General features: G+C 42.0%; 1 protein-coding gene across 9 annotated transcripts in view; it reads right to left on the reverse strand.

Annotated features, from left to right (window-relative positions):
* The window catches only part of MPDZ (multiple PDZ domain crumbs cell polarity complex component), a 257104-nt gene that overhangs the window by 163461 nt on the left and 66511 nt on the right, over positions 1-27132 (reverse strand). For all 9 annotated transcript variants that reach the window (XM_077475101.1, XM_077475104.1, XM_077475106.1 and 6 more), the window contains exons 7-15: positions 25953-26081; positions 23833-24042; positions 23021-23135; positions 21440-21528; positions 15134-15323; positions 13803-13889; positions 12946-13022; positions 8985-9131; positions 2826-2996 (exon numbers count right to left, since the gene is read on the reverse strand). In XM_077475101.1, the coding sequence (XP_077331227.1) occupies positions 2826-2996; positions 8985-9131; positions 12946-13022; positions 13803-13889; positions 15134-15323; positions 21440-21528; positions 23021-23135; positions 23833-24042; positions 25953-26081 (1215 nt within the window). The remainder of the gene's footprint in view (positions 1-2825; positions 2997-8984; positions 9132-12945; positions 13023-13802; positions 13890-15133; positions 15324-21439; positions 21529-23020; positions 23136-23832; positions 24043-25952; positions 26082-27132) is intronic.

Below are 27132 nucleotides of genomic sequence, written 5' to 3' on the forward strand. Positions count from 1 at the left end.
GCCTGAGGACTGGATTTGAGAAACACTGCAGTAGGGGGATATGCTAAAAATGGAACGTGAAAAATCTGGTGCAGCTTTGCATAGAAACCAATCAGCTTCCAGGTTTTATTGTCAAAGCTTAATTGAACAAGCTGTAGAAGCTAAATGGCTGCTATGCACAGCTGCACCAGATTCTAATTTCTCCAGTTTTAGTAAGTCAACCCCAGTGTCTTTGGAAGCAACAGTTTGGCAACCAGGATTTCCAAAAGGAGAGCTCACAACACCCACCTACAGCACCAGAAACCAACATGCCAGGCTTTTGCAGTTTGTCTGCACTGGATAAATAAAATTGACTGCTAGGGCATATAGAATACATTTGTTTTCTATGTGTCCCATTTACACCACAATGTTGGTGTGATACATGGTGCATTGACGTACAATACATAAAAATACAGCATTTTTGCATTTTTCCACAGTGCACTTGATGGCCCTGCATGTCACTGAACTGCTGTGCTGCGCAATGATAAAAGTGTCAACGTTAAATGTGCATCACACTGCTCCCTCCCATAGCTCACATGGACACCTGCCCGCCAGGTATTAAGTACCATTTTACAGTGCAGGCTAATGTGAACCAGCCCCAAAAGTAGTAATGGAACTGGGCCTTCTGCAGCATACCGATTAGAGTTAGGCTTGTTCCAGACCCAACAAGCTCCAACAAGCCCGGGGTGTGACAGATAAAAGCTGCCCTGATGGGTATATACCACAATACAGAACAATGGGGCACCTTCCAAGTCAGTTAGAGCTAGGGTTGCCACCTGTCTCCCTGTGTCACCAATGGCTGTGTCTCCTCGAGTTCGGGCATGCTTGATTTCTTCTCCTGTTGCTTGAGTGCCTTCCTGTCTACCACCCCCGTGCACTGTCAGCGCACCTTCATCCACTTTGTGCTGCAGACAGGACACAGAGGCAGAGGTAGAGCCTTCATGTTGCCAGGTGCTCTCAGAGTCCTCTGGCTGGCTGCAGAAAGGACAAGGAGGTGGGGTTGAATTCCCATTCCCATTCCCTGCTGCTCTGTTGGAAAGTATGCAGAGATCATGCTGGGACTGGAGCCCAGCTTGTAAGGTAAGTTTTTGCCATGTTAGTATGTCAGGATTTCAAAGTAATCTCACCTCTCCCCCCTCCAACTATACACTATACATACATACACTCCCCCCTCCCCCCACCATACACTATACATACAGTTCTGCTGCCCCACTCCCATATATCATCCATCCATATAGTTCTCTCTCTTCTCCTCAATACAGTCGTCCCCCCATACACCATCCATATATACTGTACAATCCCCCCCATATATACAGCCCCCCCATGCACCATCCAAATATACAGTTCCCCCCATACACCATCCATATATACAGCCCCCCCTCCCCATACACCATCCATATATACAGTCCCCCCCATGCACCATCCATAAATAGTTTCCCCCCATACACCATCCATATATACAGCCCCCCCCCCCATGCACCATCCATATATACAGCCCTCCCCATGCACCATCCATATATACAGCCCCCCCCATACACCATCCATATATACAGTCCTCTCTCCCCCCCAATAAACCATCCATATATACAGTCCCCCCCCCAATACACCATCCATATATACACCCCCCCCCCAAATACACCATCCATATATACAGCCCCCCCTCCCAAATACACCATCCATATATACAGCCCCCCCTCCAATACACCATCCATATATACAGTCCTCCCCCCAATACACCATCCATATATACAGTCCTCCCCCCAATACACCATCCATATATACAGTCCTCCCCCAATACACCATCCATATATACAGTCCTCCCCAATACACCATCCATATATACAGTCCTCCCTAATACACCATCCATATATACAGTCCTCCCCCCAGTACACCATCCATATATACAGCCCCCCCCCAATACACCATCCATATATACAGCCCCCCCAATACACCATCCATATATACAGTCCTCCCCCGCAATACACTATATATATATATATATATATATATATATATATATATATATATATATATATATATATATATATATATATATATATATATATATATACACACACACACACACACACACACACAATATATATATATATACACACACACACACAGTTCTCCTCTCCTCTCCCCCCCCCCCCCCATGCATCCCTATATACAGTCCCCGTCCCATACACCATTCATACATACAACCCCCCCCCATGCACCATCCATATATACAGCCCCCTCCCCCCCATACACCATCCATATATACAGTTCTCCACCCACCCCCCCCCCCCCCCCCACATACCATCCATATATAAAGTTTTTAACCGCACATACAACATCCGTACATATAGTTCTCACTGGGGGACACCATCCACTGCCCTACTCATCCCATCCCCTGCTCTAGGCTGACAGTTTCCACTTTTAAGGTAGGCTATTTTCATATTTTAACTGACATTTCTTTTATTAATCGACTCATATTGTATGGGTATACTAATAATTTTGTTTTATTTAACCATAGTCCCCCCCACCACTGTTAATGCAATTAACACAGCCACTGTTCACTGTATCGCACCTCATTACTACTCTCCTTGGGTAACCCAAGGTATTTTACAATCCTATAGCGTGTACTACAAAAAGATTGCCATGCACCGTGAAAGTGTTTGGGTTTGGCTTGAAGAAAGGGTGGCAACCCTAGTTAGAGACAATATATGCTCCACTCCTGGTACTTTCACCATGTAGAGCTTTAATTAAAAGATATTTCAATGAATAATATATTGGAAACATTCTGAAAGTAATTTAATAAATACCTTTTCAATCAGATGGATGTCATTCTCTGAAATGCACTGTTCATCATCATTACAGGGGCTATTAAGCTGCTGGACTGGCCTACAGCACACCATAGTTACATCAATTGGCAGCTCCTTCAAGATATTTACCACATCTTTATGACTCTGACCAAGTAGCGAGACCTCATTTACCTTAAAGAAGTTAAATAGACCACCTTACATTAATATAAATGCATAGTACACAAAGCAACTTGGACAGGAAATTAAAGAATTGTTCCACTTTAACCCGAATCTGAAGACCTACTTCAGATGTACTTCAAGATGTACTAATACTCACAAAGTCTAACATAAAACCTCAACTAACACTAATATATTAAGTCTAAAATGTACTTTAAAAATCCCCACAGCTTTAGCCTTATCACTTACCTGTAATAAAGTATGCCCCAAGTTGCGTGGGTAGCTGGATCCTGGAGAAATCTTCAAAGCAGGTACATCTGTCCCCTTCCCTTCTCGGAACTTCTGGCGCTGTAGTGGTTAACAGCTTTGGGTCTTCAGGGAGAGCAGCAGTAAATATGATTCAAAGGGGACACACCCCCTCCTTCCTTCTTGTCCATTGACAAAAGTTATTTAATTGATTACAATGCCTGTTACAGTATCTGAGAATATTAATTTCCTTGTTCGCAGATCATGTTACGGACAGTTAAAGCAATGGGAGAATGTTTCCCAATGGAGGAGGAGAAGGGTCATTTGACTAGCTTTACTGCTATTCTTCTGGAAGATTCAAAGCTGTTAGTAATTGGTAAACCGGAAGTTCAAAGGCAGGAAGCGGACAGCAAAGTGAAGATTTCTCCAGGATTCAGCTGCCTGCATGTTGTGGGTAATGTTTCATTACAGGTAAGTGATGCCACTAAAGTTGTAGATATTTTTTTTTCTAACCTTCATCTTTAATACAGAATCCGCAGCCACTAAATTTTATGTTTCCCTGTAAAAGAAACAAAACAGCAAGCATGCTAAAGTAGTGTATAAGCAAATTAAGTATTTTTTTATTCACCAGCAAAAGGGAAAAAAATAAGATTTTTTGTACTCACCGTAAAATTCCTTTCTCTGAAGATCACTGACTGACAACATGTTATACATGTGAAAAAACAGAACTTTATAGTTACGCCCAGGGGGCGGTCCCTCCAGTAACAACCCCTCAGCCTGCTTCCTGCACCTTCAGTACGTCAACAAGCAGTATAACGTAAACCAATAGGAGGGGAGGATGCTGTGTCAGTCGGTGAACTTCAGAGAAAAGGAGTACAAAAATCCTATTTTCTCTTTCGTTTTCTGACTGACACAGCTCCATTATTCTTGACCATAGGGAGGTCCCCAAGCAGTGTCATAACAAGGGGTGGAAACAGCATAAAAAAAACTTCACCCACAACCAGAAGTGCTCCCTAACAGGGCAGTCACCATCTTATCCAGCCGCATCAAAACTTGCGGTCAACAATGCAACAGTGCATTATACTCAAAAGTAACTGTATTATCTTTAAAAAACAGAAAAAAAGGAATGCAGAATTGCAACACTACACGGCCGCCTGCAAAACTTTGCGGCCAAAACAGGCATCAGACGATGCCCTTACATCCACTTTGTACAATTTGGTAAAAGTGTGAACGGACAATCAAGTCGCCGCCTTACACACTTGAGTGACTGACGCTTGATGTCGGAAAGCCCAAGAGGTTCTAATTGCCCTGGTGGAATTGGCCATGACAGGAAAGGGGGGCACCTGCCCCATTCAAGGCGTCGGCCTGTACCACAATCTGTCTGATCCACCTAGAAATGGTGACCGACAAGGCCGCCATACCTTTTTTCGGATCAGCTACCGAAACAAACAGAGTCTGACTTCCGAAAGGGAGCCGTGGCAGACAAATATACCCCACGTCCAGGGAATGAAGGGGCGCCTCCTTAGGGTGTGTCGGTTTAGGACACAAAGATAGTAACACAATGTCTTCATTGATGTGGAACGCCGAAACCACCTTCGGCAGAAAAGAAGGCAACACCACCTTATCCTTATGGATAACTAGATAGCGTGACTTGCAAGACAAGGCCGCCAGTTCCAAACCCTCCTGGCCGAAGTAATGGCCACTAGAAAGACCACTTTCTGGGAAAGAGTCAACAAGGGAATTTCCCTGATGTTCTCAAACGGTGGTTTCTGAGCCGCCAAAAACACCAGGTTCAGATCCCACGGGGGTAAAGGTGGTCACACCGGAGGAACTACATGCAGCACCCCCTGAATAAAAGTGCTCACTAGAGAATGAGCCGCCAGGTGTCGTTGAAAAAAGAGCCAAGGCTGATATTTGTCCTTTAATGGTGGTTAAAGCCAATTTCTGGTCTACTCCTCGCTGTAGAAACAGCAGGATCCTGGAAACTGAATAGGTGCACGGACACCACCTTCTCTCTTCACACATGGAGATGTGGTAGTAGCTTTAGCGGAGCAAAGGCGTAGATCAGTCGATACCGACCCCACGGAGCCACCAGCGCGTCTGCCCAAGGATCTCTTGTCCTGGATACGAATCTCGCCACCTTCCGATTGAGACGGGAAGCCAGGAGATCCACGTCTGGTGTGCCCCATCACAGGCACAGTACTCTGAACACCTTCGGATGCAGCGCCCATTCTCCTGGGTCCAGGATCTGGCGACTTAGGTAGTCCGCCTGTCAGTTTTCCACTCCCGGGATGTAAATGGCCAATAGGGCTTAGCCCACTGAAGGATGTGAGCGACCTCCCGTGCTGCAACCGAGCTTCTTGTTCCTCCTTGATGGTTGACATATGCCACCGCCGTGGTGTTGTCTGACTGGATCCTGATCAAACGCCCTCGTAGTCTCATCGACCATGTGGAGAGGCATAGCCTGATCGCTAGAAGCTCTAAGCACATTGACCGGCAACTTGGATTCCTCCCCCGACCAGAGGCCCTGGGTCAACTGTACTTCCAGTACTCCGCCCCAGCCAGACAGGCTGGCGTCCATTGTGATCACTGTCTAATGTAGAGGTAGGAACGACTTCGGGATGGGGACCTCAGCCACCAGAGCAGGGAGTCCCTGACTAACCGGCTCACCCAAATCTGCCGATCCAGGGATAATATAGATTTGTCCCATTTTGTCAAGATCTCCTTCTGCAAGACTCTGGTATGAAACTGGGCTTACGGTACCGCCTCGAAGGAGGCCACCATGAGCCCCAGGACTCGCATGCAGAAGTGTAGCGACGACCACCTGCGGTAGATCTGTCAGAGCTTTTTTAGATGCTTGGTTCGCAGACCGGCATTTTAGCCAAATCAGGCACCTCAGCACCACTGCTGACACTGAAGCCCTGGATAGCAGAGGAAGCGTATCCAGGGCTGCGTGACAAACCTACTCAAGGCCGTGCACTAACTGGTCTGCTAGTTCCACGCAGACAGGAGAGGCTTGCTACTTCCCCAACTCGCAGTGCAAAAGTTTTGCCCACTCAGTAAGTGTCTGCGACACAAGTGCTGTGGCTAGTACTGGTCGCATTGCTGACCCCACAACCGTAAACAAGAAACAGGCCACTGCCTCGGCCTTCCTGTCAGTAGGGTCCTTAAATGCAGGAGTCCCCTCTACAGAGATCATGGTTACTTTATTTAACCTGGATACAGGGGGGGTCCACGACCGGAGGAGCCGACCATTTTTTAAGAAGGCACTCCTCAAAGGGGTAATGCAATGCCATACTCTTTGGGACCGAAAAGGTCTGTTGTGGTCTTCCCCATTCCTTGTATATGAACTTATCGAAATAAGTCAGATACGGAAACACCTTAGGTGCACGGTCTGGCTTACGGGACCCAAAAGGGGCCGCTACTTCAGCAGAGGGACCTGCTGTATCCTGAATTTTCAGGGTATCACGCACAGCTGTGATAAGTGCTCCAACTAGCGCTTTGTCTTGCACGGACCCGGACAGGGACTCATCCTCACTGTCTGATCGGTCCTGGTCAGCGTCATCTGAAGCAACAGAGCAGGGGCCACCAGCCTCAGCGGGGCCCGAATCTGCGTCAGAGGTGAGGGAGCCCCAAATTGACCTCCCAGGGAATGCTCAGCTGCTCCATCCCGCCGAGGCAGGGAGAGCTGTACTTACCATCCGGACGAGCTGGGGACATCGCATCACAGACCCACTCTCCGATCAGTATGGGGTGGCTGCTGGTCACAGCACACTGTAACAAAGAAATGAGTAGTCCGGTCATATGTGTGCCCCAGAGCGTTGCGCTCATTGGCCACCCCTGGAGCCTGAGGGGCATGTCGTGGCCGACTCATCGCGTAGCTAGGACCTGCACACTCTCGATGGCTAGGCTGGGGAGACTAAAAGGATAAGGATATCCAGCCTGTCACCCAGCCAGCTGTTGATAGCAGATCACAGGATCCAAAAATGGGCAAAAGGCAAACTTCCACAAAAAAATCCCAGGACCGATGGTCCTGCAGGGTTCCTAGGTCCATCTCCTTCACTAGGCAGAAAAAAAAAACTGAAGCTGCAGGAAGCAGGCTGAGGGGTTGTTACTGGAGGGACCGCCCCCTGGGTGGAACTATCAAGTTCTGTTTTTTCACATGTATAACATGTTCTGCCTAGTCCTCTCCTGAAGGTGGCGTAACAACCCTATGGTCAAGAATAATGGAACATTTCTAGATTTAACCCCTTGCCGCCGAGCGTACGCAGATGTGTGTACTCGGCTTCCGGGGGTTATACCGGGATGATGCCCGCACCTGCAGGCATCATCCCAGTACTGATTTTGAGCGGGTGATCGGCTTTCCAGCCATAACAACCGATGCGGCTAAAAGCCGCTCGGCTGTTATGCTGGAGGAGCGGGAGGACATCCCCCCCCTCCCGCCGCCCTTGGTGTGTAGAAACAGAATGAAACTCTGGATAGCCGCACTCCGGATTGTGTAAAAATTAGATGCCTTTATTTCCTCAAAATGCAAGTGCAAAACTTCATTGAACAAAACGTCACAGCAAAAAGGAAACAAAAAAGGATTTTTGAATAAAATAGCTAACGCGTTTCACGCTACAAACAGCGCTTACTCATACCGGGGCTCCCGTTCTATCGGGAGCACCGATGGCACATCCGATGCCTCTGGTGGCTAGGGAGGGACTGGAATGAAGCCGTAAGCAGCTTCATTCCAGTCTCCTAATTGTAAACACGGAAGCGACGTCATGACGTCACTTCCGGTTTATTCGGCTGTCAATGGCGCCGGATTTAAAAATATATACAATATTCAGAATCGCCGAAAACGGCAATCTGAATACTTTGAAGTGTAAAAGAGGTATCGGGGGTCCCCCGGTCCCTCCATAAAGAGTACCTGTCACCACCTATTACTGTCACAGGGGATGTTTACATTCCTTGTGACAGCAATAAAAGAGATTTTTACTTGGCGTAACATTATCTTTCACATTGTGCAAAAAAATTGGGCTAATTTTACTGGTTCGTTTTTTTTTAATTCATGAAAGTGTCCCTTTTCCCAAAAAATTGCGTTTAAAACACTGCTGCGCAAATACCGTGTGACATAAAATATTGCAACAATCGCTGTATTATTCTCTAGAGTCTCTGCTAAAAAGATATATATAATGTTTGGGGGTTCCAAGTAATTTTCTAGCAAAAAATATGGATTTTAACTTGTAAACACCAAATGTCAAAAGTAGGCGTAGTCATGAAAGGGTTAAATTATTTCCATGTTAAATGAAAGTATATCTGTACATCAGATCATTATTTGAAGCACATTTATTTTCCTAGCAACATAGGGATGCTTGTCCTTTGTTTGTGTATGTTGCCTGATAAGGCTAAATCTGGTCACACTTTATGATTTGGTAGTACATGAATCTGTTGAAACAGTTGTTTCAATTAAAATGCAGTAAAGTTCACTCTTGCTATACGTAGTTGTTGGTAAATGTAAAACATACTGTACAATTTTTTTGTAGTATGTGTGACCAGATGTCTTTTCAGCTAAAATCACACTCCACAGATTGCCATTACTGCAAAATAAGAGAGGTATAGTTTCAGTTTTACCTGCAGGGGAAAACTAAGGTCATATGTCAGATAATACTGTATATCTGCACTAAATCATGGCAAACTATAAACACTTGGTATACACATTTAGCTGTTTGTAACTATTTGTATATATGCATTGCTAATTCAACTAGATCTTACTTCCAGCAATTCATCCCCGCTGTAAAGTTTTCCGCTGCGACCAACTGGTCCTTCGGGTAATATAGATCTCAGAAAATGATGGCCTTCAGAAACTTCCAGACTTATTCCTAATCCACTGCTTTCACTAAACTTGCTAACCTGTGCAACCTTAAAAAAAGAAAAAAAAAGCAATGCACAGAATTATCTAACTTTATTTAGAACAGGTATCAGTAAAAGCTGTAATAACTAGATTGAATATATGTAATGGTTCATGTTTCCATGACAACTTTATAGGTTGTGCTGTGTTTTGAGAACACGTCTTAATGTATTCCAACTGTCATCCCTGCAATGAAGAGATAACAGAGAAGGAAAATATAGCAGAGGTAAAAAAAAAAAAAAAAAAAAATAACGTTGACATAATATTATATGCTATATTTTTCTAAAATACAATTTAAAGTGATACAAACTGCACATATACACACACACAGTTGTTTTGGAACACATAAATAAATAAAACATTAATAAATTGTGGACACAGAGTATTGCAGTGGGCATGCACAGGACCAAAGAAGTGCTAAGGGTCAGAAAAGAAAAATATTATGCTGAAATATACTGGTGATTAAAAATGCACCACATCACCTAATAACATAATGTAGCATGTATGTGGATTGAAAATGCTGAGCAAACAATTAGAAGTCACTGCAATACAACACTGAAATACAACAAGAATGCCAGTGTAGGTGGGTTATGGCTCCAATATACACTTAACGCTATTTATTTTTCATGTTGACTAGAGTGTAATCTAACTGGAAAACTGGTAACTAGAGAAAGAACTTCTGTCAACTTTTTCCCCCATTCTCTCTATACTTTACCAACCTTCTCTTTCCCCGATTCCCAGAAAAACCAGTGCCACCCCTAATATCACACCAGCATTCCCCTAAAAATAATAATACGTACAAAGGCACAGGGCAGGGCATAATGCTTATGTTTAATGTCTTGTTCATACTAACTCACACAGCGTTCTACCACGTATGCAGATGTTAGGCTACTTTCACACTGGGGTGGCAGGTCCGTTAGCAGTAAAGCGCTGATAGTTTTATCGCTTTTCGGACGCTAGTGGGGGCGCTTTTAACCCCCGCTAGCGGGCAAAGGGGTTAATAGCACCCGTGTTGCGGCGCTTCCAAAGTGCTTTTCAGGCACTTCAGAAGTGATGCCCATTCATTACAATGGGAAAGGGTGGTATATACACCATTTCTACACTGCCCCAAAGATGTTGCTTGCAGGACTTTTTTCCCCGTATCGCAAGCGCACCGCCCCAGTGTGAAAGCACTCGGGCTTTGACACTGGGGAGGCACGAGAGGCCGTTTTCAAGCATTTACAGCACTTTAGAGCTATAGCACCTAAAACTGACTCAGTGTGAAAGTACCTTTAGTGCAGTGATTCTCAACCAGGGTTCCCCCAAAGGTTGCTAGGGGTTCCTTCAGCATTGGGCAATTTCTGCCTCTCAGCTAAGTTCCCACTGACACCATTGATCTTTTTAGCTATCTAAGGAGGTAATTCTTCCTAATGACCACAAGTGTGAGGACCATTCTTCCCACTGACCATCACACTATTGTATCACGAGTTGTAGATTTCAAATTTTTAGCAGGGGTACCCCGAGACCAGAGAACTATTTCAAGGGTTCCTCTGTGTTGAAAAGTTTGAGAAAGGCTGCCTTAGTGTATGGCCTGGCTAGCAATAATTAAATGTATTAGTAGAAATTGCTCAGGTAGCTTAGCTGTTTATTCCATGCTTCCAAAACTTTTTATAACTGAGCCCCGATTCACACTAGTGCAATTTGTCATGCGATTCGACAGTTAAAAATCGCATGACAAGTTGCACCCCATTTGCGGCAATGGAACCATTAAAATTGTTGCAACTCGAGGTTCCTACACTACTTTTCTGAGATTTCATTGCGACTTGCATTGAATTCTGTTACATTAAGTCACAAGTGGCTAGGAAATCACACATTAAAATCTCACTGATCCACGGCTTTAAAATTGCGCTGAAGTAGCTTGACTTTAAACCTGCACTGGTGTGAATAAGGACTGCAAAACTCAGGGGGTTGTGCTCACTTTCCTTAATGTTTGCGACACTTTTTATGGGTCTTCCCTAACATATAACAACCACTCCTCTTTCAATTCACAATTTCACTTTGCTTTTCTCTCTCTATCAGAATACGACATTAAGTAAATTATGAGAATTCTATTGTGTTGTTCACTTTTTAAATTAGGCATTGCTGAGGTCAGAAAATGTAAAGCTGAGAACGAGCTTTTGCATAATGAAAGGGGGACATTTATAACATTTAAAGCAGTAGTAAAGTCTTTATTTATACTTGTACCTACAGTTAAGCTTACAATCAAGCTTGTCTGTAGGTACAATTAATCATGACAAACGACTAAACGTTCATTCAAATCAGCAATAACGGATGACGTCACCTGTGCTTCCGCATTCAGAGCATACAGTGACATCAGCACGGCCATTCAAATAGCCGGAACCCGCAAACCCAGAAGAAAGACTGAGTGAAGACGGAAACGCTGGGGGAGCCATTACAGCACCGCACTGCAGGGCTCCATTTGCAGGCAAGTCTATCATAATGTGCTAGTATATGGCACACTAGCATAATATATCTAAAACCTGCAGGGGACCCACTTATTTCCTTTTTGTTTGGCGGTTTACTACCGCTTTTAAGGCTGACCAGACAGATCAAAATTTGTCCACAGCCCTATGAATTCCAATCCATCTATGGGAAGCCTGGTTGTACTGAAGTCGATCCATCAATCAGCCTAAGTTTTTGTTTTGTTTTTCGCTCGCTGCCAGTGGCTATAGCTGCTGACAGTGATCATTGTATTCTAATGGTTGGGAAACCCTTGCTTATAGAATAAAATATTGCAATGGAAGGGATTCCCTTATCAACACTGACTGTGTTGATGGGGGATTCAAGCCATATTCTTTCCTGCAACCTGTGGTTGCAGGAAAGAAAATTGCATCATGTATGGCTTGCTTCAGTGAAACTCACTGTGTGACCTTGCTAATCTCCCCTTCAAGTTGTGATACAGCAGCAGCAGGTCCAGACACTGCAAATGACAGGCTGACATCGGCCCGCCCTTCATTCTCAGGGAGAACTCTGAGCAGCTACTTAGAATCCATGCATGCAATCACATACCAAACCATTCAAAAAAGCTGGCCAATAACAGCGCAGAGATGTATGCACAACTATAGTGGGGGATAGCTCTGGTTTACAGTGGGTGGGGTGCCATCATCCCTAATGATTAGACAAAAGAGAACCCTCTAGTGGACCATTTATATGTTTATATGATATTTTCTTTTGAACCTCTCAGATTGGCCCTTGACCTCTGAGTGTCCCCCTCAAACCTCAGATTATCGCGGTACACTCCAGCTCCAGCCCTCATGGGGGAGCTTTTGTCAGTGCAAACACCTGGGTTTGGGTCTATCGGGTCCTGTAGTGGGCTTGTAGCAGGGGAACAACATCCATGCATTTCGGTGACCCTTCCATCTTGGTTTTAAGTACAGTGGCATACGAATTGATGCAACCTATATAATTGGGTAAGTTAAGTGCCATGTATATAAATGTATTTCCTATATACACTGCTGTATTTCCGTGTATTTATGTCTACATTTACCTTTCAGACAAACTTTTTGTAACCTCATATTTCTGAAACTTCTGAAGAAGATTCATAGAAACGCGTTAGTTGTCCTCAGTTGTATGAGCTCCTTGTACCTTTATCTTACATGTTTGTCCCATTAGTTTTTATCTTTTTTTGTGCCAATAAATATTATATTTTTATACATATACATTAGACATTTATTTCTAAGGGTTCTGCTTTGTCTATGCACAACTATAGATGAAGGTAAACTGTACCATTAGAAGCATACACTAAACCATAGTAAAATCAGAGATTACATTTAAGGACAAACATACCACAACTTCATAATTTGCTCCCATAATTCTTTGCCACTTATTCCTAAGTAAATCTTCATCAACAGGTAGACATTCTTCTAGAAAATAAAATAAAATTTGCCAATTTAAATTCTTCACCCAATACTGGAATCCCTAAATTCACCTACCAGCCCGTGAAAAGACAACACTCACATTACATAAGAGTATGACTATCTGTCCATGCTAATGTTGACATGTTAAGGCTCTCAAAGCAAGGCCATGGTACAGAGGTTCTTTTGGGTATTTGAAAGTCACACACATTGAGATTATATCTGATAAAATGTAATAGGTCTGTGGGGTTAAAATCACAGAAGTAATTTATTTTATTCACAAAAAATAATGCATTGCTAACTATTCCTTTAAAAGATCTAATTGCTATTTCAGCGGGGATTACTTTTGTTTATGAAGGTCTCCCCACTATCATTAAAAACATTTCTTCTTGCATCCCATAAAACGACCATATGATGCAAATGCAGCAGTTTTTCATCATTGAAATTACTGCCAGCGGTTCTTTTGAAAAAGCGCACAGTTTTTTACCTTCATTCTCTTTTCAAAAACAGCATGCAGAGAAAAAAGCAGGATTTGAACCATATTGTTCTTTACTTTATAGCACAAAGAATTAACAGCAGCATATGCATTTTTTTAAAAAAAGGCTCCAAAAAACACAGGTCAATTTTCTTTTTTTTTAATACATTCTTTAAATAAATGAAAACTGTCAGATGCCACAATATAGTTGGGAAGAAGATCTGAGGGACAGCTGGCCTACTCTACCACTGACAGATTGCTGCAGTATGCCTTTCCCACACGCAGTCCATGTGACACACTATGGAAACCAGTACCTGTTTGTATGCCTTTTCCTTTTGATATAGGCAGTGCAACATCGCTACTGCTCATCGATGACAGTGGCTGAATTTTCTTAATGCTTTCTGAAAAAAACAAAGTTATGAATATTTAGACATGCACATTACCTAGCCTTTACACACATCTGAATAAACTATTTACTTGGAGGTCAGAAATAATTCTGTGGATTTTTTTCAGGCACTGACTGGGAAAAGTCTGCAAATAAGAACTGATGACTTTACTGATTTGCAAACTTGTCTTTTGACACGGACTCACAAAGTTTGAATGTTAGTGAACCAGCATTATGGCCAGATAACAAGCATCTCTAAAAGAAAGACAGCAGTGGCAGCCTACATCAAGTATTTTTTCTACAAGTCTAAAGCCTCATACACATGATAGGACTCTGTACAAACTTTCCCTTGGATTTTTGTACAAAGGGCGTCGGCCCTGAACTTGTATTGCATACACACAGCAGGACTTTTTCAGCCAACTTTCACCAAATCAAGTGGTTTTTCTGCTCTTTACCGCCACCTTTGGTCAACTTCTGTATTGTTGTCTAATCTTTTGCATTGGTTCTGAGCATGCCTGTTTGTACTTTGTACAAAAGTCCTATGGTTTTCTGTACACACGATCAGACTTTGCTCCATCGGACTTTTGTTGCCAGAAAGTTTGTCCGTTCACACAGGCAACAAAAGTCCGATGAAAACCAAAAAAGTTTGTCCGATGGAGCGTACACACGGTCGGATGTTGCTCCAAAACAGCTAATTTGCATGTTTGTTGTCAAAAAGTCTGATTGTGTGTATGGGCCTTTAGGCTCCTTTCACAAGAGCGGTTTGATTGGGTCTGCCTGTCCCTCTATGGAGCGGTGAATGTAAACTTGAGCCAGTTTACACCGGTCTATCTCCGATCTGGTAAAAACAAAATGGTAGGGAAGTCAGTCTCCTCCATCTGGCCAGATAAGAGGGCTGTCGGGTGTAAACAGACAGCCGGTCTATTTACATCCAACTGTCCATAGAGCAGAGCAGGCTGTGTCATGTGCGCTCGGCATAAGCTCCTATTCTCATCTTTGCATTCAGCTGCAGGAGAGTCCCGCAGTCAGAATAACATGTCCTGGGGAGAGGATTCTTCCATCCACCTTGGTTGTGTGGATGGGAAAAACAGACAAAAAACAAGATAACTCTGCTTTAGTAAACTGGCTTTTTAAATACAAATCACTGCAAAAATCAGTTATAATGTACACAGTAAATTTAATGGATCTATTTAATACAGTGAGAGATCAGTGAACTAAAAACAGAAATGAGATAATGTTTAGTATAATGTTGACATTTACCATGACCATCTTCTTCATTTTGCACAGTCAAAGCTAGGTCAGTTGTTTTTGTAGATTCCTCAGTCGGATGAGGAATGACTTCCGTTTTTTGACCTCTCCTTATTAACGTCAGATGGACAGTTTGTCCTGTGTGACGTAACACTTCCACTGCCTGCTGGTTGGTGTAACCCTGAAGATTAGTCCCATCAACCTAAATAAATGAAATACAGTAAGAAAATAGAATATAAACAATATTAAATTTAATTATTATTATTAAAATGCAGCAGAATAGTTAAATATCACTGAAGAATCGCAACAGAACAACAAGGGTAACTAAATGGATTTTTTTTCTTTAAATGTAAGGTTCTGAAGCCCTGTGGTAATATTTCTTATTTAGATGAATGTGTTAGGCAACATACTGCAAGGGTAAGCAGGAAAGAAGTACAGTTACTTTGAGGAACTGGTCAGAATTCACTCTTCCTTGATTTGACCATGCAAACATGAAGTTCAACTGCTGTGTCTACTTGCTTTTTAGTTCATGAAAAATGTCCTCAACATGTTACTGCAACGCATTAATGTAAATGAGCCAATAATGAATGTTTTACACAGATTATTTTTCCTGAATGTGTTGCAATGTAATATATAAATAAAAGCAAATGTATGAAAACTGAATTATTGTGCATCCCTTTTGACATGCTGGGAGAGTACATGCCCCCACCCATATTAACCAAGTTGATTACCACTGGTTCTAGTTGTTGTCTGACAGAGCTGTGAAAAGCAATAGAGCCCTGATTAGACTTTCCTCCTACTACCAGTGCTGCTATGCTTGGGAGGCTGAAATCAAGACTCAAACTGAATATATGCAAAAATATGTTTAATAAATAAATACTTGGAATAAAATAGGAGTTTTGTTGTCACCATGAAAACCTTTCCTTAATTAACACAGGTATTTTTAAGACTGTTGGGTTATACATCTTGCCTACGGGAGAAATAGACACTGGCTACAAAAAAAAAAACAATGCCCAGCACAGGGTAATTTTTCCCACAATCATTATACCTGTCTTGAAGAAAAATAATATGGAGAGCATATAAACAAACACGGTGGAGCCTTAGTGGAGTCCAAAAAAAGATTATATGGTGAGTACAAAGGCCTATTTTCCTTCTAGTCCATTGATGGACATGCATAAGAGGGAGGGCAACATGGCAACAAAGGCTAACAGGCCCATTCAAAAGCCAACATAAAACTATAGACTGCCTGCAGCTGAAAAACAGCATCAGATGAGGCCTAAATATGCAACTGGTAGAACTTAGACAATTAAAAAAAGACCAGGTGGCAGCCTAGCAAACTGTAAAATTGCATAATGCTGAAAAGATCATGAAGCAAACAAAGATCTGGTAGAGTGCACCTTGGCAGGAAATGGTGGAACCTTATTCTTAAAGCGGAGGACCACCCTAAAGTGGACCTTCCGCTCATCGGAACCCTTCCCCCCTCCGGCGCCACAATTGGCACCTTTCAGGGGGGAGGGGGGTGCAGATACCTGTACAGTACAGGTATCTGCACCCACTTCCGGGATAGCTCTCTGCGGAAAGGGGCGTAGATTACGCCCCTTTCCGCAAGTGCCCGCCCCTTTCCGCAAGTGCCCGCCCCTTTCCGCAAGTGCCCCGCTGCCTGCTGGGAAACAAACAGATCCCAGAGGCAGCGGGGATCGTCCTTATTGCGCAGCGCGAATCGCACATGCGCAGTAGGGAACCGGGAAATGAAGCCGAAAGGCTCCATTTCCTTATTCCCATACCCAAGATGGCGGCGGCAGCACCCGAGAGACGATCTAGAGATCGGCTTCGGGTGCCGACATCGCGGGCGCGCTGGACAGGTAAGTGACACTATTTTAAAAGTCAGCAGCTGCAGTATTTGTAGCTGCTGGCTTTTAAAAAAAAAAAAAAAAAAACAGAGACCCGGCGGACTCCCGCTTTAAGACCATACATTTGGACTAGCAGTCACCAACCAGTGGTCCGTGAACCACTGATAGTCCACAAAAAAATTCTGGTGGTCCCTAGAGGTTCTGCCGCATATCAACATTGTGGCGGTGTATGCCACGCAATGTTCTTTCCAATTTTCTTTTCAATGCACGCTGACAACCAATACTGTCAGTGCACATTGATACCCGATGCCTCCTCTGTAGTTACGGCTCCTGTGAACTCAAAGGGAGGCGCCGGGAGCAGTGCAGAGAGTGGGAGGTGAAGAAGGGGACTTCCAATGGCAGCGCTGATCACAGATTTTGGGAGGGGCACAGCGCTCAAGCACATGGCTGGATAAGGAGGCAAGATGCAATGATGATTCTGTGTAAGGCAGCAGAGTGGGGGGGGGGTGATAGAGAGCCAAAGCATTGTGTGTATAAAGCAGCAGTGTGATCCAGGGGGAGGGGCAGACAGCCAGAGCACTGTGTATATAAGGCATGTAAAATTCATGGTAGTGATCCACAGGATTCCAAATTGTGAGTTTAGTGGTCCGAGAGGTCTGAAAGGTTGGTGACCACTGGTTTGGATGATTGTTTTCCTGAGTCATCTAGAGAAGTCAACGTACAATTAGGTTCACCCAAAATACAAGAGGAATCCGTTTTTCTGAAGAACCTGTGGCTGAGAGATAGACGTTCATAGCCTGCACCACATTCAGGCAATAGAGGGAAAATTCTTTATAGGCAAAAGACAGAAAAGTACTTCAGGCAAAAGAGAAACCCTGAGCGTCAACAAATGATCTCTATGCAAAACCTAAAAATGATCCTTGCAGGATAAAGCCACCACTTCAGACAATGGTCTCTGAAACTAGATAGACTGGACAAAAACCTGGTCCTTGAATGTGCCAAGAACAACAATTGGTCCAGATCCTACTGCAGGAAGGAGAAGATTCATTCCATAGAGACACTCATGTGGTGGGAGCCCTGTGCTCATGCCCAGTCACGTATGCCTTCATGTCCAGTGATAGACCTCTTGGAAAGTGTGCTTTATAGCAGTCAGTATTATAGGAAAAGCAAGTTCAGAGAAATTCCTGACTCATAAAACAGAGCTACAAAAGCCATTCTGTTACAGTCAGCAACCATGAAGTAAAATGGCAAAATGGACCTTGGGACAGAACAGTCATACAAAAGAAATAATACGCTTGTGCAAAAAAAAAAATCATACATATGAAATTAAACCATTACAGTGTACATATCCAGCAGCACTACTAAAGTGACATATAATCACATTACATAGCATATACAAAAAACAGTGTTGCGCTAAACATATATTTTGCTCATAAAGTGTTACAACAAAAAGTCCAATTATGAAAAAACAAAAAAAACACAAATCTGTGAAAATGCAGATGAATCCAGAAGACCCTCCACCTCATGCAGATACCGCCACCACAAGCAATATAGGCTCTTAATAGAGAAGCTGAGTATTGTAAGCCCTCCCTGTCAAAAGGTAAATAGTTTTGTCTCAAATCCTCTAACTGCTACTTTCTCTGGACAGCTTTGTCTGTTCATGGAAGTTGAAAAACAAACAGACCAATAGGCTGGATCACCAGGTGACAATAAAGGAAAAAAGCCAATAGAAAACAAGCAAAAAAAAAAAACACCAAAAAAAAAAAAAAAGCAACCACCTCATCTAAGAATTGGTAAGCTGCAATTCAATACATTTTTTAGATGTTTAATACTCTCTTTAACTTGATACACATCAATCTTTCCTCAACTTATTAACTATAAACGCATACTGGTTTGAAATACAAATGCAATGGCGCTTGCTGACATCCAGATTTTTTTGTTTTGCTTTCTAATAATCTTAGCTGATTTTCAAAATAAACAGCACAACCTCTTAAGGATATAGTACACCATCTGTTCTGCTGTATAAATGTTCTGATTGACAGTAATGGGAAAAACATACTAGGCTTAAAGGCATACCACAAAATACATTTAATAATTCTAATACTTTACAACCAAATGATTTGTTTTCCATTCCATTCATTTAGGAAAAAGAATTCTAGTAAATACACATCATTACATATTCATGCACAAAACGAGTGTGTACACAGGGAACTGGGAACTGGGAAATATGCCGTTATTATTAGCAACTTATCTTTGTGATAAAATACTATTCTGTTAAAAAAATAAAAATAAACTAATTTCCTACCAGCATATCTACTAATAGGTTCTATCAGTTACATATTTACCCAGAATAAGATTAAATGCAATATAATTGTTCACTGGATATTCACTGGACTATCTGTAATAGTAATGATACTCTGTAGGTGCACAAAGTTCTAGGTTATACTTCAAAATGTCCACACGCCTGCTTGTATTTGGCAAATGGAAATTAGCTGAGGGCGAGTGTGGAGCACGGGCGGACTGGGCTGACAGTTTCCTGGCTGATCGCTTCTAGCAGAAGTGGTGCAGCCTCTTTTTTTTTTTAACAGGGAATCAGAGCGGCCCTGGGGCAATTGCCTCTTTGCCCCCTGGGCCACGCTGATTCCCTGTAAAAAGGGCTGCACTACTTCTGCCAGAAGCGATCAGCCAGGAAACTGTCAGGAGGGGAGCCAGCCGGATCACACAGAGTGGGGATCTCCCACTGTGATACAGCTTGGATATGAAACACCGGCTGCTGTCAAACAAAGTCCCACCTCTTGGACCGGCTCCTACAATAAGACAGCACACTGGTCCAATGCCAGTCCGGGAGGCAGGACTTTGTTTACAGTGGGCGGCATTAAATCTACAAGCGGGTTACAGCGGGAGATCTCCGCTCTGTGTGATCCAGCTGACAATCCTCCCGATTCCTCCCTGTGATCCCTGCTGCGTTGATGGGCACTCATGAGGTTGCACTGATGGGCACTGAAGAGGTTGCACTGATGGGCACTGAAGAGGTTGCACTGATGAGCACCAATAGGCTGCATTGATGGGCACTGATAAGCACTGCTGAGCACTGGCTGGGCTGCATTGATGGGTAATGATAAGTCTGCACTTATGGACACAGATGAAGCGGCACACATGGCCACTGATGAAGCGGCACTGTTAGGCTGCACTGATGGCCAATGATGAGGCAGTAATGATGGGCACTGATAAGCTGCTCTGAGAAGGCAGCACCGATGGGCACTCATGAGGCTGTACTGATGGGCACTGATATGCTTTATGGTAATATTGTTAAGCCCCATACACACTATCAGTTCTTCTGCTGAATTTTTCCTTCAGGTTTACCAAAACCATGTAGTGCAAGGGCCTGCCTGATTGCACTCCAAAGGTTTGACCTCATATTATATGGTTTTGGCAAATCCGAAGAGAAAAACTCAGCAGAAAAACTGATAGTGTGTATGGGGCTTTAAAGTAGCTGTTAATATTTATTTCTGTAACTTAATTCTGCATAAAACATTTAATAGTGTCATTTCATGAGATCATTTATGAGGGCATGTTTAGGGGCAGAATTAGGGGCAGAATTAGGGGCGGGGCAACTGGTGGCGAGTAACTCTTATTAAGGCCTGGCTAGAAGCTCAGGACTTTCAATTTTGAGCCCCGTTCTAATATATACATTTAGTGACATTAAACTGGTGAGAATCTATGACAAAGACAATCAATATTCATAGCTCTTTAGTGCATAACATGCTCTCACACTACTACTAAACAAATGCAGGCCTGTGTTGCAATAAAACATTTTCCTCTCTTTCAAAGCTATCAATTTTGCTGCACAATTGGAATTTATTTTAGTGGAAACAGAAGCCTTATTAACAGACACACAGCCTGATGCAAAACAGATGAAAGCACAATTCAGAACATGAACCAAAAAACATTTAGACAGCAGTTAGAATTCAGCTTTCATCAATATTGAAGGTCAAAACTATGTGTTTTATGAATTCTGTCTCGCTCCTATACATTCAATTCTTTAGTGAATAGCTGCTATATATTTCACATTACAGTGTGCTCTGTTAAGCATAGGCAAGTAGTTCTCCCTTTCCCCCCCAATTTCTGAATTTTGTGTGCACCCCATACTATCGATGTGCTACCACAGTTATATTGGCAATATTTCATATATTTTTTTTATTATATTGATTGTGTGAAATGAATGTAAGTATTCAGCTTCTTCTTTTACAGGATGTTTTTTTTTTTTTTTTTTTTGCATTTCTCTAACTGGTCAACAGAGTCATTTAAAATAAGAATAAGGGAAAAAACAAAAAACACAAAAATATTTTGAGTGAAATCAATCAGATTAATATGGCTTTCAGATTAGGGCAGGTAATAAAGAAACTCTGCAGTCAAACTGTCTGGAACATACTACATAAGACAAAATAGATAACACTGGTTTACTTACAGCAATAATCTGGTCTCCAACATGAATCCTTCCATCCTGCTCCACAGCACTGCCTTTTGTAATACTTTTCACAAAAATACCAGAGGGCTCTGTTTTATAAAAAAAAAATATATATATATAATATAGGAGTCGTTATACATTTAGAAGCATTTCAAATGTTCTCTTTTCTGGTCTATTTCTAAAGGATGAACAATTCTAGACAGTTTTTCATAGTAGTCCACAATCTGCCTGAAGGTGTAGACAACAATGCACAATCAAATAAAGTAATATTATTTACAGGTCCAACTGCCAGCAATTTGTAGTATTGCAGTGCAAGCGTACAATAAGAATACAGCAACAGCGAATTATGCTTGAAACCGGGCTTATGAAGTTTGACCAGTCAGGCAATACCAGCCTGTGTCTGATACATTCAGACACAGGAGTACTTTAAAGCAAATATACCACGTTCCAGACTACCCATGGTGGGCTATGTAGGAGGATACTTATGAAGAGTATTTACCATTGTGTAAAGACATTGGTCTAGTACTTATTCCCATTACAGAGATTCTCATACTAGGGATAACAAATGCTACATCATCAGTTATATCACAGACTCCGTTCGACCTTATGGTATTAGGGAGTACACTTCATATCTCAGCGGACACTCAAGCCAGTACATGTCAAGATAAGTATCAAATGAAAAAGCAACACAAAAATGCTTTTTACTGCGTGGGCACACATGTATATTGTACAGCTACTCTACCAGTGCATGTGGATAACAATTCTTATGTGTATTTTCAATGGCCCCTGCTCACATATGAGAGCTGCCTGCGATTTAAAAAGTCGCTTAAAGGGCCTTCCACCTGAGGCTGGCATCTAATAAGGCAGAAATGTCCACCTGTTAAACTTGAGAAAATTGGGACAAAGAAACCTGTACCCAACAAGAATACTCGAGATCAGACCCAGGGACGTCACGCACGGCACGTGTATACACCACAGGGTTGGGGGTGTCTGTTGCATTGGATGTCTATCCCAGGAGGGAATCCACTTAATTCAGAGGAGAGCTGGGTAAGATTACTTGCCATTTCAATTCTTACATGATATAATTCTTAGATCTATTGCCTTTTATTCTTCCCCCCTTCTCATTATGGGGGTGAGGTTTGGTAACTCATGCTGTATTCATTTTGTTTCAATCTTATAAACTTCCAGACTTTTTATCATTTTTTTTATAAATGAGCACATTCCCTCTTTTCTCAGCTGCATAAGAGATGGGGGGAGGAGGAAAAGCAGCAGGACACTAAGCTTGTCAGTGAATGGCTGTGCAGCGGGGGCGTGTCAGGACAAGTCTGATCATTGGAGGAGAGTATACAGAGTTCCCAGCATGGCTAGAGAACTGACCACAATGTGCTCTTTTGCTTAGTTTGGTCAGTTTTTAACAGGAAAGGAAGGGCACTAGCAGGAACAACAGGGATTTCACATAAAGGAAGCAATAGAAAAAGAACAGAAGACTTTCTCATAAAAGAACATGGTAGAGCAGGCATTTATGAAGTGTTCGGTTAACAAATGCTTTAAGGCTAGCCGTAATCTACAGAATTTGGTTACCTGAACTTTTGTCGCCAACATAACCAGCAATAGTTATTCCCAAACCCTGAGCATTTTTAGACAGCTTAACGTCAAAACATTCACCATCTGTATCTCTAGTCATTCCACCATTCACCTGGAAAAAAAGGACATCACACATATAGATTTGAAGAATAGCCTTAGAGGAGCACAACAGTCATTAACAGAGCACAGCTAAGTTATTGTATGACAGGTGGCATTAAAAGCAAAATAAATGTACAGTACAATGTGTATGCGAGGGTCATGTCTGTCTACAAAGATAGGAGACTTAGATATCTTTGCTTTTTGTGGGGCCGACCAAGTAATAAAGCATATCTAAACCCAAGTTTTCTTTGTCCTAACCTTTCTAATTTATTTTTACCTGTTCTAGGGCAACAACATTCACTTATCAAACTGTATGTGTGGAGGAGCAGTTTTGTCACCCTAGGACAAGAAGTGCTTTACAACTACAGCACACGTCTGGCTCTCCTCTTCTCTGTAACATATGAAGGTGTTCTGTAGTCTATAAAGAAACCTGGGAAATATATGCTATAAGTGCAGTATAGGAAGTTGAAAGCTGACAACAGACAGACCAAAAGGGAGCAAAATGAGTGAATATCATTTGTTTATGTTTGACATGCAAGAAAATCTGCAACATTCAGGACACTAACTGACATGAGCCCTAAATGCCATGATTTTAAATGCCCTATAATTCCACACAAAAAAAAATTACATTCATAATTTCAGGTGGAAACGGAAAGCATCTTTAAATAAATTGTAAAAACAATAAAAAAAAATTGTGGGAACATACTGACCTGTGAGTCGGGTACAGGTGGTACTGATGGAGGAGTCTGAACACTGGCAGTGATTGCTGTAGTAGAATCTACAACTGGACCTCTGGCAATAACCAGCTTCACTCTGTTCCCACACTGCCGCAAAACCTGAGCAACCTGCTCGCTGCTCATTCCAGCAAGGTCAGTTTCACCGATCTTTAATATGTGATCTCCACTATGAAGTCTACCATTCTAAATGAGATAAAAGGACATAAACGTTACTAAATAAAAACTGGACCATGCAAAAAATGTGTTGTCCGCCTAATGAAAGCGCGTGTTGGAAAAAATGTCACCAATTGTTCAGATCACCCCATAATATTACATCTTACTGTGTGTGGGCCATAGTGCAATGTCCTCCAGAAAGCAAAAATATATTTAGGGTACTTGCACACAATACTGACGTATGAACATCAGACATTCCTGGCACAAAAAACACGAGGATGTGCTGTATAAAACTTGCATGTATTTATGCATACATGCACATAAAAATTCTTATAGCTTTATTTCAATTAAGGGAGAGTGACGTAAGCACATACTAGTAACCAAGATTTAAATTTTTTTTTCAATAGTCTGCATTTTACATCAGTGAAAAAAAAAAACGTTGTCCAAAACCGCTGCATTTTAGGCAGTAGAGTGCAAGAGGCCTTGGATATCTGCCAGAGTATGGTGACCCCAAGGGGCACAAAGCAGAACATTTATCCAGGTAATATGCAGGTACGTCTTCCTTCCATTAAAATAAAGTCTCTTTTTGTTACCATTTACCAAAAAATAAGGCCAAACAATAAAACATGAAGTTGTATGTATGCTAACTTCTAATTGCATGTTTTTTTTTTAATCAAAATTTGAATCTTCATTCCTACCATTAAGCTACTGTAAAGAAAAAGGACTGGCTGCTATTTCTGATCTATCTCATCTGGGTTCTCCAAGAACTACAATTTTTAGCATGATGGAAGACTTCTTAAAACAAATGCTAAAATAAACGATTACTTGTAAAGTGTATCTAAATTCAAGTACAAAAAAGTTATATATTGCAGCTTTCTCTTTAGATGGGGTGGCTGCATTCACTTTCTTTTTTCAGGCTTTCCGTCCTTTATTTTCATCTGGTGATTCTGCCAGTAACACACTTTTTGTCCTAAGGTCACAACGCTTAATGTCCTATATTTATGTCCAAGTCCCGTCCTCTGCTCCCTAACATAGTGGGAGGTGCTCTGTAGTCCACAGAGATATCTGGAAACTGTGCTAACTGATAAGAGCACACCAGAGACAGAAAGCACAGAAGTCATCATCTCGGAAGATTTCGAGCAGTATCACCATTTTGCACTTAAAGTGATTCTAAAAAGACTGTAATTTCATTTTTTTTAGTTTAAATAACAAAACATGTTATACTCACCTGCTCTGTGCAATGTTTTTGCACAGAGCAACCGGATCATCTTCCTTTTTGGTCCCCTGATGGTGATCCTGGCTCCTCCCCCTGCCAAGTGCCCCCATAGTAAGCCTCTTGCTATGGGGGCACTTAAGCAGGCTCGTCCAGAGCCATGCTCTTCACACACAAGTGCAGCTCAGCCCCTGCCCCCACTCTCTCCTCCTTGGCTCACTAGCTGTGATTGGCAGCAGCAGGAGCTGAAGTCTCCAGCTGCTGTGTGAGCCAATGAGGAGAGAGACCCAGGAGAGCAGTTGCTCTCATGCACATTTCTGGATCAAGATGGAGCTCAGGTAAGTGGGGGGGGGGGGGGGCTGCATCTAAAGGTTTTTTACCTTAATGCATGGAATACATTAGATAAAAAATAAAAACCTCCTGCCTTTAGAACTAAGTTAACAAACAGATATATGGTTTACACACTCTTTATTGGGTTGCTACCAAAACTTGTAAATTACAGATCCTAAAATCAGTTCATCTGTGGCTAGCATAAAAGCAGAGGTTTTGCAAGTAGTTGTACCTGGTAAAGCTGCTGACAACTAATAATTAAGAGACAAACAACTGTCTGATGACATTTGTCTATCAACGGTAACATTCATCCAATATAGCTTTATATACGAGTGACTCTAAATACCACTCCCAAATCACAGTCCTATAAATGCATACAAGACAACCGTAAACCAACCTGATCGGCCACTCCTCCAGGAAGAATAGTTTTGACAATAACTCCAGTTGATTTACCGCCAACAATTCCAAAACCAAGACCAGAGCCATCATTAACCAGTTCAATGGTCTCCACATGCTGCCAGTGTATCTGATGAGACATAATAAAAAAAATAGAATCTCATGTCCAAGAATAGAATGGTCACCAATTATAAAAAAGTGTATGAAAATGCATTATTAAGAGAATCTGTCAGTTTGTCCTTTACCAGTAGCTAAATGGAGCTATGTCATTTAAAAATTTAAAATTGTATTATAAAAACTGCTGTTCAGGCAGAATTTCACATTTCATAATAGAAGCCTTTCTAATGTCTTCTGCCCTAGCCATCCCAACAACGTGCTTATCTCTACATTACCTCATCCATGGCAGCTATGAATCTGCGCCTCGCAGATCAAAATGATAAAAAAAAAGAAAAATGCATCCTGAGCTTATTAGTTCCTGTGGCATCATGTGACCTTTCAAGAACCCTTATATCGTACCATGCATTGCCTTACTGAATCACAGAATAGAATGTGTGTTACTTTTGTGGATCACACCTCCCTCATAACTATACCACCTCTTTTATTTGCACCCACTTTCCTAAAGTACGTCTTCCTTTAACCATCTAAGGACCGGAAAGGATTTACCCTCTTAATGACCAGACCATTTTTTTGCAATACAGCACTGAAACGCTATAACTGACAATTGCGCAGTCACGCAACATTGTACCCAAACAAAATTGACGTCCTTTTTTCCTCACAATTAGAGCTTTCTTTTGGTGGTATTTGATCACCTCTGCAGGGTTTTTTTGGGCTATAAATGCAAACTGATAATTTTGAGAAAATTTTTTTTTTTTTTAACTTTTTGCTATTATAAATATCCCCCCCCCCAAAAAATGTAAAAAAATATTTTCTTCATCAGTTTAGGCTGATATGTATTCTTCTACATATCTGTGGTAAAAAAAACTCCACAAAAAGTGTATACTGATTAGTTTGCGCAAAAGTTATAGTGTCTACAAAATAGGGGATAGATTTAAGGCATTTTTATTATGATTTTTTTTTTTTTTTTTTTTTACTAGTAATGGCGGTGATCTGAGATTTTTAGAGGGACTTCAACATTGCAGCAGCCAGATCGGACACTTTTTTGGGACCAGTACTAATAAAAA

The sequence above is a fragment of the Lithobates pipiens genome, unplaced genomic scaffold, assembly GCF_037356315.1.
Source record: "Lithobates pipiens isolate NorthernLeopardFrog02 unplaced genomic scaffold, aLitPip1_a1.2 Scaffold_13, whole genome shotgun sequence".
In the NCBI taxonomy this organism is placed as follows: domain Eukaryota; kingdom Metazoa; phylum Chordata; class Amphibia; order Anura; family Ranidae; genus Lithobates; species Lithobates pipiens.